Source organism: Thunnus maccoyii, chromosome 23 (assembly GCF_910596095.1).
Source record: "Thunnus maccoyii chromosome 23, fThuMac1.1, whole genome shotgun sequence".
NCBI lineage: Eukaryota > Metazoa > Chordata > Actinopteri > Scombriformes > Scombridae > Thunnus > Thunnus maccoyii.
In genome coordinates, this window is record NC_056555.1 from 25204715 (window position 1) to 25222804 (window position 18090).

Below are 18090 nucleotides of genomic sequence, written 5' to 3' on the forward strand. Positions count from 1 at the left end.
GCATGTCGGCTCCACGGGAAGAAATCAACAGTGTTTGTACTTATTGATTCATTGGTTTTATTTCCTCGCCCACTGTAGCGAGTGAATCTGCCTGTAGTGAAACCGGAGGTAACGTTAGCTGGGAGGCTAGCGGAGGCTAGCTGGCTGTGCTTCCCTCCGGTCATGCTGCGGCTAACGCTCCGCTAGCCTCCCAGCTAGCCCCGGCTCTCCGTCTGGATCCAACCGGAGCACCGAGCCCCGGTTTGTTATTCAGGTTAAAGTGGGAAGAAGCAGCGGGTCTGTCGGGCAGCTGAGTGAAGTGGAGCCTGCGGAGGAAACACCGGGACCGTCAGGATGAAACAGTCCGCAGAGGAGCTGCTGTGTTCGGCTGCAGAGATAGGAAACACCTCGGCTGACAGGATGTACCACTCTGTTTAAAAAAAACGTTTTCTTTTTGGTTTATAACAGCTATTGGCAACCAGCGTATGAGGTGCATTACCGCCACCTTCTGCTTCGGACTGTGGACCAAAGATTAAATCCTGCACATTACTCCTGTCTGTCTGATAAAGTCAAAGAAAACTACTGCTCCACCCACTTGGCAGGTTCATGTGTTTTAATGCTGAGCTCCTGAACTCCAGTCTTCATAAGTTCTTCCTTCATATATTGTCTTTCTTGATCATTAGTACAATCTATGATTGCAGGTGTAATAGTCTCCTCAGCCAGGTGGATAAAAATATGTGCACATATATCAGCATTGGCAATCGGCAAAAATGAGAGTCAAAAAATAATTGTGTTAAATAATCTTGATTATGATTTTTGCCATAATCGAGCAGCCCTACCGTCTATACAAACTCATGTTGTTCAGCCAAACACAAGTAAAAATGTCAAAAGACTAAAACACGACACATTTATATGAGCAAGAATAATAAAAGACCTGCATCACTTGCAAGAGCTTCATCATTATGTACATTTAAAACACATAAATGCTATCCCATAATGCAACACATGGACTGTCAGTACCTGCTGTTTCAACTTTATCACTTTGAGCACAGACAGCAGAAACTGAAAGTCTGCTCATTAGTTCATCTGCACTGTTTGTATTTGTGTTGACATCAGTGTGATACCTGCAGACAGCTGCTGGCTGGCGTTAGCTCCCCGGCAGGTAGAGACAGACTGAATACAGTAGAATCTGCACACTGTTCAGTCCACTTCCACGCTTTCACATCTCGTAGTCAGAGATAATATCTCGTTAACAAACACAAACCCAGAGCTCAGATCAGTGTGTGGAGTCTTTTTTCAGTCTGTTCCTCTTGTAGATGTGATCTCTAGATCCCCTACGAGACAGCCAGAGTCAGCTGACCATCCTGAGTCACCACAGTCCCGTAAACTGCGGCGGGTCCACAGACTGAAACTATTCACGTCACGGTTTACGGGACTGTGGTGACTCAAGGCAGCTAATATAACAGCTAGCATCTACGTTACTTTTACACTTAAAATAAGATTTTTGTGCACGTTGTAATAACTGGATTTAAACAAAGTGGACATTTTACACATCATGCTGCTCTAACTGAACCATTTACAACAAGTAACCACTGCACACACACAACACAGAGCACATGTACATGTTTACTGAGTAAAGACACAAATGCAAAGATCCATCTCTGGATTTCAAGAATCAATTATTGATCATTCAAATAAGAATCGCAATTAATCTGAAAATCTATTTTTTTGTCCTAAAGTTTAGAAGATGGAAACTCCAAACAGCTGAACCCAACAGGATGCAGGTTAAAAACTGTCAAATAGAAAAGATAAAAACAGAGTTTCAGAGGTTCAGAGTGAATTATCCAGTGTAGATTTTTCTTGTTATATGAAGGTTTTAAATGTGCAGCTCAACATTGTTCTGACAGTCAATGGACTAAACCACTGAAGAAGAAAATAGATCCTCAGTGTGGATCAGCATAATATCAGCTTTATGTCTGCAGTTTAGTGTCACCACAACTGTCACATCATATTAATCTCAGCACAGAAGTAAAAAATGGTGTCTGACCCCAGAACCTCCAGTCTACAGTGTGGACTCTCCAGAAAATCACACAGCTGCTTCACGTCACCCACGTTGTTCTCAGACAGATCCAGATGTCTCAGATGGGAGGGGTTGGACTTCAGAGCTGAGGCCACAGAAGCACAGCTGATCTCTGACAACCTGCAGCCTTCCAATCTGAATAAAGAATAAATGATGTAGATTAAAATCCATTTATAATCCAATCAGATGTGTTCAGGTTTTAAATGTGTAGTTCAACATTACTATGTCCTCATCAATGAACTTTTCACTAAAATGAGCAGAGTAACTTTGTCATTGTGTTATTGTGGATCATCATGATGTCAGCCTTCTACAGACATCATCCAAATGTCACCACAACATTCAGACACATATTCATGTCAACACAGATTCATAAAAAATACTTGAAACACCTGCATTTAGATCAGTGTGTGTGTGAGAGAGATTATTGTGAAGGATCAATATCAATATTAACAACCAACAGTGGACATTTTCTACAGTTTCTTTAAGAATCAGTCATCTTTTATAACTACAGACTAAACTTTGTACAGTAAAAAAATGAAAATATGGAAAAAAGAAAATGAACTTCATGGATGTAAGTTATGTATGTACATAAATTAGGTTCAGTTGTTAAACATTAAGATCAACAATAGTAACAGACAGTCAGTGAACTCACTCCAGAGTCTCCAGTCTACAGTCTGGACTCTCCAGAAAATCACACAGTAGCTTCACGTCTGATTCTGGAAACTCTCCTCTAAACTGACTCAGTTCTCTCAGATCCAGCTCTCTCAGATGGGAGAGGTTGGACTTCAGAGCTGAGACCAGAGAAGCACAACTGATCTCTGACAAACTGCAGTCAGTCAATCTGAATAAAGAATAAATGATGTAGATTAAAATCCATTTATAATCCAATCAGATGTGTTCAGGTTTTAAATGTGTAGTTCAACATTACTATGTCCTCATCAATCAGCTTTTCACTAAAATGAGCAGAGTAACTTTGTCATTGTGTTATTGTGGATCATCATAATATCAGCCAGAGTGGCGCCAGACAATTATCAGCAGGGGGGCACAAGGTCGTCACGGGTGGGCACTCCTTTTTACATGCTCATAGATCAGACATTTCTTTCTTTTTTTTGGTAGTTTAACGTAAATGAGTCAGATGAATGGCTTTCTATACATAAAAGAAGAAATAACACAATAAAGTGGAAACTGTTTATATTGATCACATCTGTCTGGATCAAATTGATCACTATCAACAGATGATTATTATAACTGATTTTTAAACATCTTTTCTTTATTTCTCATGCAGAATACCATCTAATTGACATTTGTATATTTATTACATGAATATAAAGTAATGAAACGAGCAGCTTCTCTATTTAATGAATTGTACTGACTGTTTTAAAATACAGTACAGCTGTTTAAACGCTGGTTGTTGTGTCGCTGCTGCATCTCGTTGGCTGGTTTTTGGCAGTTTGTCATGAGCTTCGAGGAAACAACGTTTTTCATTGAGAGAAAATGATTTTCTTTTTCCCGTCATGATTTCAATGTGCAGGCAGCAGCAGCCTCAGGTCACCAGCTGGAAGCAGACGGGTTACCACGAGGCAGTAATGGTGCCGCAGCCGCCAGCAACATATCAAACATGTTTCATGGGAGTAAAATAAAAAAAATAGAATTACTGAAGTTTTAAATTTTTTCCATATGGATTCATGTATGAAAAGACCCAAAATGAACACTGTGCTTGATTAGTATAAGCAAACTATTTAAACAACATTTGTATAAGAATGATTCAGTCTCAAGCTTTGTGATCCATATAAGAGATTGATCACTGTAACTGTGATCAATACAGGCGGTTTCCACTGTAATAACCAAACCAACACTGTATAACTCTTGAAACAAATTGAACAATGAATATGTTACGGTTCAGAACTTCCTCACAGAAACCACAATCCTAACATGCCACGGCGGGCCAGGATAAATAACACTGGCTTACCTGCGGCTACTATTCCTACACAAGGCCGAGTCTTCTGGGCTTTGAGTTAGAAAGGTTGATTATGTCTTTGTAATCACAAGTGTCAGTTAGTTCTCTTTCAAAAGACAAAAACGTCAAGTTGTTCAGGTGTCCAGTCAACATGGATGATCTGATGCGCATCTGGATCTGTTGTTACACCGTATTTGGTGACTGAAGGGTCCTTTAGAGTAGGAATGTGCGATTAATCGAATTTGGCTTCCAACGATTATGAAAACAAGATAATGGAGATAAAACGATTGTTGTTTATTATTGTCATTTCGCAGTGATGCTCTCGTTTTGTCTTGTGTTCTAAATCCAGCAAACCTCTTTCCTTTACAGCGGTGCGCTTTCGCTCCTCCTTAAACGCCTCCGACAGGCGTTGAGCGTCTCTGTCCACAGACTAACCTGCCTTCACCAGGCTGACTGACAGCTGGGATTTACTGAACCTAAATAGTTTGCATGTCGGCTCCACGGGAAGAAATCAACAGTGTTTGTACTTATTGATTCATTGGTTTTATTTCCTCGCCCACTGTAGCGAGTGAATCTGCCTGTAGTGAAACCGGAGGTAACGTTAGCTGGGAGGCTAGCGGAGGCTAGCTGGCTGTGCTTCCCTCCGGTCATGCTGCGGCTAACGCTCCGCTAGCCTCCCAGCTAGCCCCGGCTCTCCGTCTGGATCCAACCGGAGCACCGAGCCCCGGTTTGTTATTCAGGTTAAAGTGGGAAGAAGCAGCGGGTCTGTCGGGCAGCTGAGTGAAGTGGAGCCTGCGGAGGAAACACCGGGACCGTCAGGATGAAACAGTCCGCAGAGGAGCTGCTGTGTTCGGCTGCAGAGATAGGAAACACCTCGGCTGACAGGATGTACCACTCTGTTTGAAAAAAACGTTTTCTTTTTCTTCTTCTTTTTGGTTTATAACAGCTATTGGCAACCAGCGTATGAGGTGCATTACCGCCACCTTCTGCTTCGGACTGTGGACCAAAGATTAAATCCTGCACATTACTCCTGTCTGTCTAATAAACTCAAAGAAAACTACTGCTCCACCCACTTGGCAGGTTCATGTGTTTTAATGCTGAGCTCTGAACTCCAGTCTTCATAAGTTCTTCCTTCATATATTGTCTTTCTTGATCATTAGTACAATCTATGATTGCAGGTGTAATAGTCTCCTCAGCCAGGTGGATAAAATGTGCACATATATCGGCATCGGCAAAAATGAGATGGAAAATATTGGATATCGGCAAAAAATCCAATATCGTGCATGCCTAAAACACATATACAGCCGGATATTTCTGTGATTTAAACAGCTGTCTGTGCAGATTACGTTTCACTAAATGCAACAGAAATAAAAAAAAAAAAACACATGGGGTCTCCGTGAGACACTCAGAGTCAGTGTCGACTGCTACATTTAATAAAATGGAAGCGTTTCTGTTCCATGAGTCAAAATGAAATTGTGTTAAATACTTGTGATCTCAATATTGACCAAAATAATCGTGAGTATGATATTTGCCATAATCGAGCAGCCCTACTTTAGAGCCAACAAATGTCTCACAACCATCCTGCTGTGACTTCACTTTAAGGCACGACCTGGTCCCAACATGCTTCATCCTCTGGACGAGTTTTTGTTAAAAAGTGGCTCAAACATAACTGCTTAGCCACAGTTTCCAACTTTCATCTAGCTGTTAGCTACATGAAACTGCGTTGTGACAGTGCGTGTGCGATGTAGCCTAACTTCAGTCACGTACAGTAAGACAGGAAGTTTCCATGAATCTGAAGTTTGGGTGGGACACAAAATCCCAATTGGACAGACATTGCCCCCCAGTGCCCCCCTGTCCTGCTGGCTGTGATGTCAGCCTTCTACAGATATCATCCAAATGTCACCACAACATTCAGACACATATTCATGTCAACACTGATTTATAAAAAATACTTTAAACACCTGTATTGATCTCTCTGTCCCTGTGTGTGTGTGTGTGTGTGTGTGTGTGTGTGTTCTAAAAAATAAATATCAATGATCAGACATTATTCATTAAACACATTAAATAATCTAATAAAGAAATATTTCTCCTTCAGCAAGTAAACTTGATCAATTTAAAACAGATATTAGCTGAGAGGATCTTCTGTATACAGATGTGACTCTTTACCAAAAATTATGAACATTCATTTACTTTAACAACTAACAGTGGACATTTTCTACAGTTTCTACAGTCAGTGAACTGACCTCAGAGTCTCCAGTCTACAGTCTGGACTCTCCTTAAGATCAGACAGCTGTTTCATGTCCGAGTCCTTCAGGTTATTTCCTCTTAGATCAAGATATCTCAGATGGGATGAGGGGTTGGACTTCAGAGCTGAGACCAGAGAAGCACAGCTGGTCTCTGACAAACTGCAGCCACTCAATCTGAATAAAAAATAAATGACGTTACTTTAGAAAACAAAGTTCATGTTTGAAATCATGCAAAGTTTCATAATCTGTTCAGAGCTGAAGAAGGTTTAGAATGTAGAAGTTTAGAAAATGGAAACTCCAACCAGCTGAACCCAACAGGATGCAGGTTAAAGACTTTCAAATACAAACAGTGAAAAAGAGCTCTCATTAACATTAATGACAACATGCTGCTACTTCAATGAAGACGTAGTGACTTCACCTCTTAAACTCTGCAGCTCCACCAGTGACTCCATCTATACAAACTCATGTTGTGCAGCCAAACACAAGTTAAAAATCCACATGAATATTTCAGATTCTACTCAAGATCCCAACATTTATAATGATATCAAATATGTCAGGATGGATGTTGGGAAAATAGGAGGAAAATGATGTTCAACATACCGACATTATTTACATTTAATGGAATGATGTCGCCATGAAAAAAATCACAGCATCTTGTGTTTAAATATTTCTGTCAATATAAACACTGTACAGCTTCATAACAGTGTTGGAACAAGTAAATACTGGATATTATATTTGTTGCTGTCTGATTGAGGTTTTTGGTTTAAATTTAAAGAACAAAATTTAAAGTGAAGTAGAGCTGGGCAATTAACCGAAAATGTATCAAGAGCGACATTAAGACCCTCTTACTGACTTAATCTTTCTCATGTTGGTTAAGTCGGTTAATAATTTCCCCAAAGCGTGCGTTCATGAACTGTCCCTTTAAAACAATACTATGTTGTGTTCAGTCATGTGCCTCCGCCCCATCCAACTAACGTTAGTGCAAGTTCACTCAAAGCAAGCTGGCACCATGGATGACACAAGCACTAACACTGAGCCAACAAATAGGCCTCAACCTGAGCAGCTTATGACTAAAGAGAATACCGTGTCTGTGGTTTGGACACATTTCAGCTTCAGTGAAGACGACACAGAGCAAAAATAAGTCAAATGGAAACACTTTGGAAAAACAATTTCAGTGACCAAAGGTAACACCACCAATCTGTTTAATCACTTGGAACACAATCACATTACTGAATATGAAGAGTTCATGGCTCAAATAAAGAGAGAGACTGACAAACGCTAAAGTGCTTCCACAAAGCAGCTGACGCTAACACAAGCATTTACAAATGCCGCACATTATGCAAAGGATTCAAGAAGATGGAAAGAAATAACTGATGCTATTGCATATTACATCATGAAGGATATGGATCCCATAGCTACTGTGGAACATAGTGGGTTTAAACATCTTGTTAAAACCCTCGACAAAAGATACGCTGTGCCATCGCAAAAATATTTTTCCCAAACAGCGGTGCCCAACATGTACAAAACATGTCGTGAGAAGGTAGCTGCTGAACTCAAATCTGTTCAGTACTTTGTAGGAACGTCTGATCTCTGGTCAAGTACAAGGATGGAGCCATACTTGAGCCATACGTTGCACTACATTGATAATGAATGGAACCTGTGCAACAGATGCCTGAAGACGGCATATTTTGCAGATGATGACACATCAGAAATGATTGCACAGGGCCTGAGAAATATGCTGTCTGCATGGGACCTCATGGAAGAGAACCTCATGACCATTACGACAGACAACAGCACTAATGTCGTCAAAGCTACACAGCTCAATGGACGGACACGGGAGCAATGTTTTGGACACAGGTTGCACCTGGCAATCGATAGGTAACACATCAGCTGATCAGACACTATGCTACAGTTGAGCTAGAGCTATCTTTTAGTTCACTTTAAATAAATACTGTGACAATAATAATTAACTATTCATATAGCACTTTTCTTACTGTTACAATGTGCTTCATATTACAATGTTAACTTCACATTGTAAAACAACGCTACAATGACTCATTAAAGTAGAAATAAAAATTACTCTAGAAGTCTGTTATTAATCTATTATTAATTAAGTAGCTTTGAATTAAGAGATTTCTCCTCATCTATTATTTTGCTTAAGTTTTACAGTTTGTAAAGTCTTTAGGTATAAGTCAAACCCTCAATAAAATAATAATTCATCTTTTCATGTGTGCGTATTTCAGAAAATGCAACGGAAGATCAACGTGTGCAGCGGGAAATGAGGGTTTGCAAAAAGATTGTCAGTGCTTTTTCCTATAGTTGGAAAAAGAAGAAGGTGCTTGTGAAGGCACAACAAGAGCTGAACCTGCCACAACACAAGTTGAAAACTGCACGTGCCACCAGATGGGGATCAATGTAAATGATGACTGCAAGGATCCTTGAGCAAAAGAAAGCCATCACACAGGTCCTCGCTGATGATGAGAAATCAAGGCAACTTGTTCCATCTTGGGCTGACCTGGATGTCTTAGAGGCTGTCAACAAAGCCCTCTCCCCATTGATGGAGTTCACAGATGCCCTGTCAGGAGAAGAGTATGTGACCATTTCATTTGTGAACTCTGTCCTACACATCCTCCATTCATGAGTGCTGGCTGAGGACAAAGATGACATGGAGCTGACTAAAACAATCAAAACCTGCATCCTTGAGTACCTTAAGGAGAAGTTCTCAGAACCCATCACAGAAGAGCTACTGGAAGCATACACTTCTGCACACCATGTCCCCACCATTCAGGAAGAAGTCAGAACAGAGATGATGGAGTCAGCAGCTGCAGTCCACAGGGAAAGTACCCCAGAGAGCACAGAGCCGTCTACGTCTTCATCATAAGCAAAGAAACCAAGGAGGTTATTAGGAAGTTTTTTCAAAGGAAGTGAGGCAACCCTTTCAACTGCACCCACTATGTCATTTCAGCAAACAGTAGAAGCACAGCTGAGCAGCTACTTGGTGTCTCTCATGCTGGATAGTGAGGAAAATCCACTGGAATGGTGGAGAAAGAATCATGTACACTTTCCCACTAAAAGCAAGGTGGTAAAAAAGTACTTTCGCATGCCAGCCACTAGCTCGCCATCTGAGGGGTTTTCAGTTCAGGAGGAAACATTGTCACATGCCTCAGATACAGCCTGTTGATCCACTGGAGGTGTCTTTTCTCTTGCTCTTAATCAGCAGTGTTGCATTAACATTTTCACACACGGCATTATTTAAAATAATTTATTTTGTTTGCAAGAGATGCAAGTTATTATTTTCTACTTTTTTTTTAGGGAACTTGCTTTTTACTTTAGAACTAAAATGTGACCTTTTTCACAAGACATTTTCATTTCAAGTGATGTGTACTTTGTTTTCAACTGTTTGAAATATTCAATAAATAACCATAAATAGTTTATCTGTGTGTGTTTCAAAAATTAATTAAAAAACACAAAGTTAACATATGTTTCATTGGAAAAAAATATCCCAGTAGTTCAGCATGTTTACAGTACAGACCTTGTCAGCGAACTATGAGGGCAGTGTAAAAAAAAAAAAGCATATAAAATAAATAAGTGTTCATTAATCATAATCGAGGTAAAAGTTTGAAATAATCCTGATATCGATTTAGTCATATCGCCCAGCCCTAAAGTGAAGGTGAAATTTAATGTAAAAATCAAGAGTTTCAGAGGTTCAGAATGAATTATCCAGTGTAGATTTTTCTTGTTATATGAAGGTTTTAAATGTGCAGCTCAACATTGTTCTAACAGGCAATGGACTAAACCACTGAAGAAGAAAATAGATCCTCAGTGTGGATCAGCATAATATCAGCTTTATGTCTGCAGTTTAGTGTCACCACAACTGTCACATCATATTAATCTCAGCACAGAAGTAAAAAATGGTGTCTGACCCCAGAGTCTCCAGTCTACAGTGTGGACTCTCCAGAAAATCACACAGCTGCTTCACGTCACACACGTTGTTGTCAGACAGATTCAGCTCTCTCAGATGGGAGGGGTTGGACTTCAGAGCTGAGGCCAGAGAAGCACAACTGATCTCTGACAAACTGCAGGAACTCAATCTGAATAAAGAATAAATGATGTAGATTAAAATCCATTTATAATCCAATCAGATGTGTTCAGGTTTTAAATGTGTAGTTCAACATTACTATGTCCTCATCAATGAGCTTTTCACTAAAATGAGCAGAGTAACTTTGTCATTGTGTTATTGTGGATCATCATGATGTCAGCCTTCTACAGACATCATCCAAATGTCACCACAACATTCAGACACATATTCATGTCAACACTGATTCATAAAAAATACTTTAAACATCTGCATTTAGATCAGTGTGTGTGTGTGTGTGTGTGAGAGAGAGAGAGAGAGAGAGAGAGAGAGAGAGAGAGAGAGAGAGAGATTATTGTGAAGGATCAATATCAATTATCAGACATTATTGTGTAAAAAACAATAAATAATCTAATAAAAGAAATATTTCTCCTTCAGCAAGTAAACTTGATCAATTCAAAACAGATATTAGTTGAGAGGATCTTCTGTATACAGATGTGACTCTTTACCAAAAGTTATAAGCATTCATTTATTTTAACAACTAACAGTGGACATTTTCTACAGTTTCTTTAAGAATCAGTCATCTTTTATAACTACAGACTAAACTTTGTACAGTAAAAAAATGAAAATATGGAAAAAAGAAAATGAACTTCATGGATGTAAGTTATGTATGTACATAAATTAGGTTCAGTTGTTAAACATTAAGATCAACAATAGTAACAGACAGTCAGTGAACTGACCTCAGAGTCTCCAGTCTACAGTCTGGACTCTCCAGAAAATCACACAGTAGTTTTAATCCTGAGTCTGTCAGGCCGTTTCCTGTAACATCCAGATGTCTCAGATGGAAGGGGTTGGACTTCAGAGCCGAGACCAGAGAAGCACAGCTGGTCTCTGACAACATGCAGAGCCACAATCTGAATAAAGAATAAATGATGTAGATTAAAATCCATTTATAATCCAATCAGATGTGTTCAGGTTTTAAATGTGTAGTTCAACATTACTATGTCCTGATTCATTAGATTAGATTATTTTTAGTTTGAACATGTTAAAATAACAAAATAAAATATATAGGCAGCAAAACAAAAGAAATAAAAATAACAGCAAACTTTCAGTGAGCAACTTAAATAATAACCATTCAATGGAACTTTTCTAGTCCTACCCCTTTTTATAATTTATCAATCAAATCAAAGCCAAAAACATTCAACACACAACACAAGAGAATAAAGATAACTTGCATAGAACCAATAACAACAAATCAAAAAGACACTCTGTACCAAATCATATTATTCCAGACCACCTCTTTGTTCATCCATTCTATATCTGTTCAATATGTTATTTTTAAAGATTTGTTTAAACTTACTTAATGTTCTACATGTTTTCATTTCTTCATTATGGTTGTTCCATAGATTAACTCCCTTTATTGTGATAATAATAATAATAATAATAATAATAATAATAATAATAATAATAATAATAATAATAATAATATTTATTGAGTTGACTTCCATGAGTTCAATCATAAAATTGATTCATAAAATGCTGCTGAACTCAGTCAAGTCATGTTGAACTAAACCTGTTCATTATTTATTACATGACCTCCTTCTTCCTGAAGACTCATATTAGTTTAAACTTTGGAAATCATTTTTACACAGAATAAGACTGTGGATTTTAAATTTAAATTCTACAGATTTGTGCTCAGGGAAATACCAAAAATGTATTAACCAAACATGTGAACTTCAGTGAAGGATTTGAATTGAATATATAGAAAAAACTGCCAAAGCTACAGCCAGTGAACTGACCTCAGAGTCTCCAGTCTACAGTTTGGACTCTCCAGTCCAGCAGATAGAGGCTCAAATCTTGAACCAGTCGGACCATACTCCAGGAAGTTTGCACTCAGGTCAAGCTCTCTCAGATGGGAGGGTTTGGACTTCAGAGCTGAGGCCACAACTTCACAGTCAGTCTCTAAGAGGTCACAGCCAGAAAGTCTGTAATGACACATATATGACAACATATGTTATCATGAAAGAGGACACTTTATATTTACTTCCTGCATTTGATGATGAAACAGTTTGACATTCCCTATTTTGATTAACATTTGCTCTTCACATCAGTGATTCAGCTCATCTTTTTAAAAAAAAAAAAAAAAATTTCTGAGGCATTTTATTCCTTTAATGTAAAGCGACAGTTGAGAGATAACAGGAAACAAGAAGAGAGAGAGAGAGAGAGAGAGAGAGAGAGAGAGAGAGAGAGAGAGAGAGAGAGAGAGAGAGAGAGAGAGAGAGAGAGAGAGAGAGAGAGAGAGAGAGAGAGAGAGAGAGAGAGAGAGAGAGAGAGAGAGAGAGAGAGAATGACATGCAACAAAGGTCAGCCACCTGAATCAAACTACTGATATTGTGATTTTATGACATGTATCTTAACCAGTAGGCTACCAGAGCACTCCCAGTTCAGCTAATCGTATCTCACTGTGCTTGGATGAAACAATAATTCTCATCACTCTCTCTCATACCTGCAGACTTTTAATCTTTGTTTTGCTTTAATCTTGCAGATGAAGGGAGAGAAAATGGAGTTACATTGAGGCTTCCATAATGTTCACAGTCTGTCTGTGTGATCTGATCCCATGTCTGTCTCCACAAAGTCAGCATGAGGACATCTTGATAAGAAAAACATTTTTACTGTCCACTATTTTTAATTTTTAATTTGACTGCAGGATATTTTTACTCAGTTCAACTCAGTGAACAGTTACAGTTGAGAAAGATCATCTCTCTTTGCTACCTGCTGCTGTCAGGTTCACATCCATAAGCAGCAAAATTTATTGTTGACAAACACAAATGAAACAAATGGCTTGACAATATCAGACCTGTACATATCAAATATTAATGTAATTCAATATTTAGATGTGCAGGACAGATGACTGCATGATGTTTAGTTGTCAACATTATTTTCTAAGAATCTAAAAACTGATTCAGCACAAAAACACAATTAACAAACCAATAAGGTTGAATTATTTTCATCATGATGTCATCAGAAAGATGTTATCAGGGTATCAGCATTAAAATATAACATTGACCTTTAATGTGTATAAGATCTCTTTAAACAGTCTGAATTCTATCATTCTGCTCTTATATATTCATCAGACCTCTGTGCATTTCCTGCTACTACTCTTCTCTACACCAACAAGAGAGAAAACACCTGAGAGTTTCTTTCTGTGACCAACAGAATATGAGAAAGACTTAAAAACAAGACTGTGTAACACGACTTCCCTCTTTAAAAGAAAAAGTTGAATTCATGAGAAATAAAAGGCACCATTGCTTGGTTCAACACACTCAGGGGTTTTGTCTCGTATGACCAGTAGTTTACGGAGGCTAATGTAGGTTAATGTTAGCAAACTTTACATATTGTTGTATAACTGACATTATACAACAGGTAGTTCTGACCAAGCAATCTGATTGGTCAACTAGACATTTAGAACGTGCTCAAATCAGCATGACAGCACACTGAAGCTGAAATTATAGTTTCTGCGTCCGTGAGGGTCTGCATGACGTAAATTTCATCAACTTGCTCAAATGAATAATGCCTCATCACTCTTATCATATTGCTGGCCAAGTTTTATATACATTAATGTAAGGTGTTAAAAGTTAAACCCTCTTTTTGTTCATTTAAAGAAGAAACAGAATCCTAAATTAAAACATTGTCTACCTCATGCAATAGAAAAGCTGTGAAGATTATAAATTTGTACTCCAAATTTAATAAACTAATATAATTGTAATGTGTACATTTATTTTTTATATCTTTATTTTTTACTGCATAATTTTCATTTCATATTTATCTGTAATCCCTGGCGTTGTATATTTGTTTGTTCTATATTTCTGTTATATTACTCCATTTATGTTATGGATGTGATAATGAAGTTGAATTAATAAAAATATCACTCCGCCGTTCATTAGAACTGTAGACCGTTTATGTGTTGTGTTGCTTTGCTAGTGTCTTTGGGTTATTTTGTTTTGTGGGGATCTGCGGTGAAAACCCGGAGCGGAGTTTTGAGTTTTCCTCCTTTTATGTTTGTGAAACTGGATTGAACTGAACTGATTAGGGGTTGTGGGGAAAACAAAACGGACCCTTTACCGAGTGGATTGAACTCTGAGACTGTGGGACGAGTTACACACACACACACACACTGAAAAACCCGAACCCTTCTCCACTCGTTATCGTTAACCGGCTCCCCCATAAACAGTAAAACTGAATCATTTTCCCTTCAGTTGAGTTTATCTCAGCTTCCACTCCGGCATCCTCCATCAGCTGTGCCGGTGAGTCGGTGACACGGAGCTACTAGCTTAAAAATGTCTGTGAAGTTTGCAGACGTAGCAGCTAAATCTGTCCATGGATTTTTTTTTCAGCGGATATCTTAGTTACAACAGGATTGAGCTAGCAAAGCAGTTTTGTGTTTATAAATGTCGTATTTATTCAGTTTGGGAAATGTCGCGATCTCTAGAAAGCATTAGCTCAAGTTGGCTGGCTGACTCAACGGGGACTAGAAATCGTCTCTGTTGCTTGGTCGTTACTAAGGGTCAGTCTACTTGCTGGAGTAGTAAACTAGGTTTCATTACATAGCAGTCTAGTGACGTGAGTGATTGTTTTCCAGGTATTAGTCATATCCCTATGTATTTCCATAGAAACGGATTTAAACACAAGAAAAAAGTTTTTTTATTTTTAGAGCGAACTGCCTCACAATATAAATACATTTTGTTTACATCTTTTATTTTGTTGGTAAATGTTGTATAATCGCAATATTACCCTCGAGGGTGTGATTTACCGTCATTGTTGACACGACAGTGATGCGGTAAGCATCACGTGTAATATCACTTAATTACTGAATCAGTTTGGTGATTTGCTGATCCCTCGTGCTCACTATGAAATGACTCAGAAACCATTAAGAAAAAAAATGATAATGAAAGCAAATCTCTCTGACTTCAGAAATCACCTTTGGAAAATGATACAGATCTTATTTTAAACTCTTAATCATAGCAGTAAAAACAGTGTCTGTCTGATTATATATTATTTGCAGAAGCTTCTCATGTAATAATAACTTCACTACATTCACTGATAACTGTAAAATACTGATATATGTTCTGTAATAAAACCTCAACCACAACCTCTAAAGTCCTTCATTTGTTTTACCAGGTTTGAATGACGCCTCCGTCACCCAAAGGAAGATAAATAGAAGAAAAGACTGTAAAATCCAATAATTACTAGAAATAAAAGAATAACTGTTTTCAATAACTTAACAGCTATACACTTAAAAATCAACATTATTTACACTCACAACATTTGAAACAGCTCAAGAACATCTGAGATTAAATATAACTGACATATTATTTCAGCTATGAACAAGTAGAGCACTATTTTAACAATAATAAGAATTTTATATTATTTATATTTGAAGAACTAAACTACTAATCTGCACTGATTTATAATGTTAATCACATCTGGACTTACAGAGCCTTTCTACAGTTCCTCACAGCTGGGATCAGTCTCTGTCGTCCCGTAGGTGATGTGTTGTACTTCTGCAGGTCCAACTCATCCAGAACCTCCTCTGACATCTGCAGCATGTAGGCCAGAGCTGAGCAGTGGATCTCAGAGAGTTTCTTCTCTGATCTGTTCTCTGACTTCAGGAACTCTTGGATCTCCTGATGTACTGAGAGGTCGTTCATCTCCATCAGACAGTGGAAGATGTTGATGCTTCTGTCAGGAGAGATATAACGAGTGTTTATCTTCTTCAGGTTGTAGATGGCAGTCTGGATGATTACTGGACTGTTCTCGGTCTGACCCAGCAGGCCTCCTAAGAGACTCTGGTTGGACTCCAGAGAGAGGCCATGAAGGAAGCGAGCAAACAGGTCCAGGTGGCCATTTTTACTTTGGAGAGATTTAACCATGACTCCCATCAGGAAGTCATCCAGGGATGAGTTACTACGGTAACTCATCCAAGGATGACTTCCTACCGGGAAGTGATACAGGGATGAGTTACTGTAGTCTTTTACCAGGAAGTCCTCCAGTACCTCTGTGTTGCTGCTGGTGTAACAGTGGTACATGTAGACTGCAGCCAGAAACTCCTGAACACTCAGATGAACAAAGCAGTAGACTGTTTTCTTGAAGAACACTTTCTCTCTTCTGAAGATCTTTGTACAAAATCCTGATAACACCGAGGCCTCTGTGACATCAAGACCACACTGCTCCAGATCTTTTCGGTAGAATATGATGTTTCCTTTCTGCAGTTGTTCAAACGCCAGCCTCCCCAGCTTCAGAAGAAGTTCCCTGTCAGCCTCCGTCAGCTCCTGCAGACTCGTCTCATGTCCTTCATCATACTTCTTCCTCTTTGTTGGAACCTGTGGACTCGTCTCCTGTCCTTCATCATACTTGTGCCTCTTCCTCTTTGTCTGAACCAGCAGGAAGTGTGAGTACAGGTCAGTCAGAGTCTTGGGCAGCTCTCCTCTCTGGTCTGTAGTCAACATGTACTCCAGAACTGCAGCAATGATCCAGCAGAAGACTGGGATGTAACACATGATGTGGAGGCTCCTGGATGTCTTGATGTGTGTGATGATTCTGCTGGACAGCTCTTCATCTTCATTACTGAATCTCTTCCTGAAGTACTCCTTCTTCTGGTCGTCAGTGAAGCCTCGTACTTCTGTTACCCTGTTAACACATGTCAGAGGGATCTGATTGGCTGCTGCAGGTCGGGAAGTTATCCAGATGAGAGCCGAGGGAAGCAGATTCCCCTTGATGAGGTTTGTAAACAGCACGTTGACTGATGACTTCTGTGTGACATCAGACACGACCTCCTTCCTGTTGTTGAAATCCAGTGAAAGTCTGCTTTCATCCAGGCCGTCAAAGATGAACACAACTTTACAGTCTTTAGAGTCGAGCTTCTCTGCTGTGACCTTCTTCAATGTTGGATGGAACTCATGGATCAACATGAGGAGACTGTACTGCTCATCTTTGATCAAGTTCAGCTCCCTGAATGAAAGTGGAATCACCAGACTGACATCTTGGTTTTTCAAGTCCTCTGCCCAGTCCAGAGTGAACTTCAGCACTGAGAAGGTTTTTCCAACGCCAGCGACGCCGTTCGTCAGAACAACTCTGATGTATTTCTGTTTGTCAGGTAAGGGTTTAAAGATGTCGTGACACTTGATTGGAGTGTCATGGCGGGTCTTCATCTTGGAAGCTGTCTCAAGCTGCCACACCTCATGTTGGGTATTAACGTCTTCACTCCGTCCCTCTGTGATGTAGAGCTCAGTGTAGATATCATTGAGGAGGGTTCTTTCATCTTCATCAATTCCTTCAGTCACTTCTTGACATCTCAACTTCAGACTGTTCTTATAATCTGAAACATCCTGCAGACCAGTTTCTGCTGAAAGAGAAGGAAAATATAGATTTGAACATCTATCAGTGTGTTTACATGCACTTACATAACCAGGTTACTCAGAGAAACCAGGTTATGTGGGTAATCTGGGAACATGTTAACATGCACAGTAGAAACCTGGTTACTGTAAATCTGTGTGTACAAGCAGCCAATCAGTGATCAGATTTCTTCTCTACACTGACCTTATTCTCAAAGCATGACTTTCTTATTTTATCAGTATTAGTGATAGAAGACGTTTGTTAGTCCTGACTTTTTCGTCTGTTTTGCTTTGTGTGTCTGAGTCAGAACTTTTCCTCACAACATGAATGAGTCTGAATTCAACAAACAGTGAAATGTTAA

General features: G+C 39.1%; 1 protein-coding gene across 1 annotated transcript in view; it reads right to left on the reverse strand.

The window, feature by feature from the left end:
- Window positions 1-16301: 16301 nt before the first annotated feature.
- The window catches only part of LOC121891258 (NACHT, LRR and PYD domains-containing protein 12-like), a 10607-nt gene continuing 8818 nt past the window's right edge, over window positions 16302-18090 (reverse strand). The window contains exons 6-8 of the mRNA XM_042404084.1: window positions 16963-17739; window positions 16623-16854; window positions 16302-16329 (exon numbers count right to left, since the gene is read on the reverse strand). Of these exons, the coding sequence (XP_042260018.1) occupies window positions 16302-16329; window positions 16623-16854; window positions 16963-17739 (1037 nt within the window). The remainder of the gene's footprint in view (window positions 16330-16622; window positions 16855-16962; window positions 17740-18090) is intronic.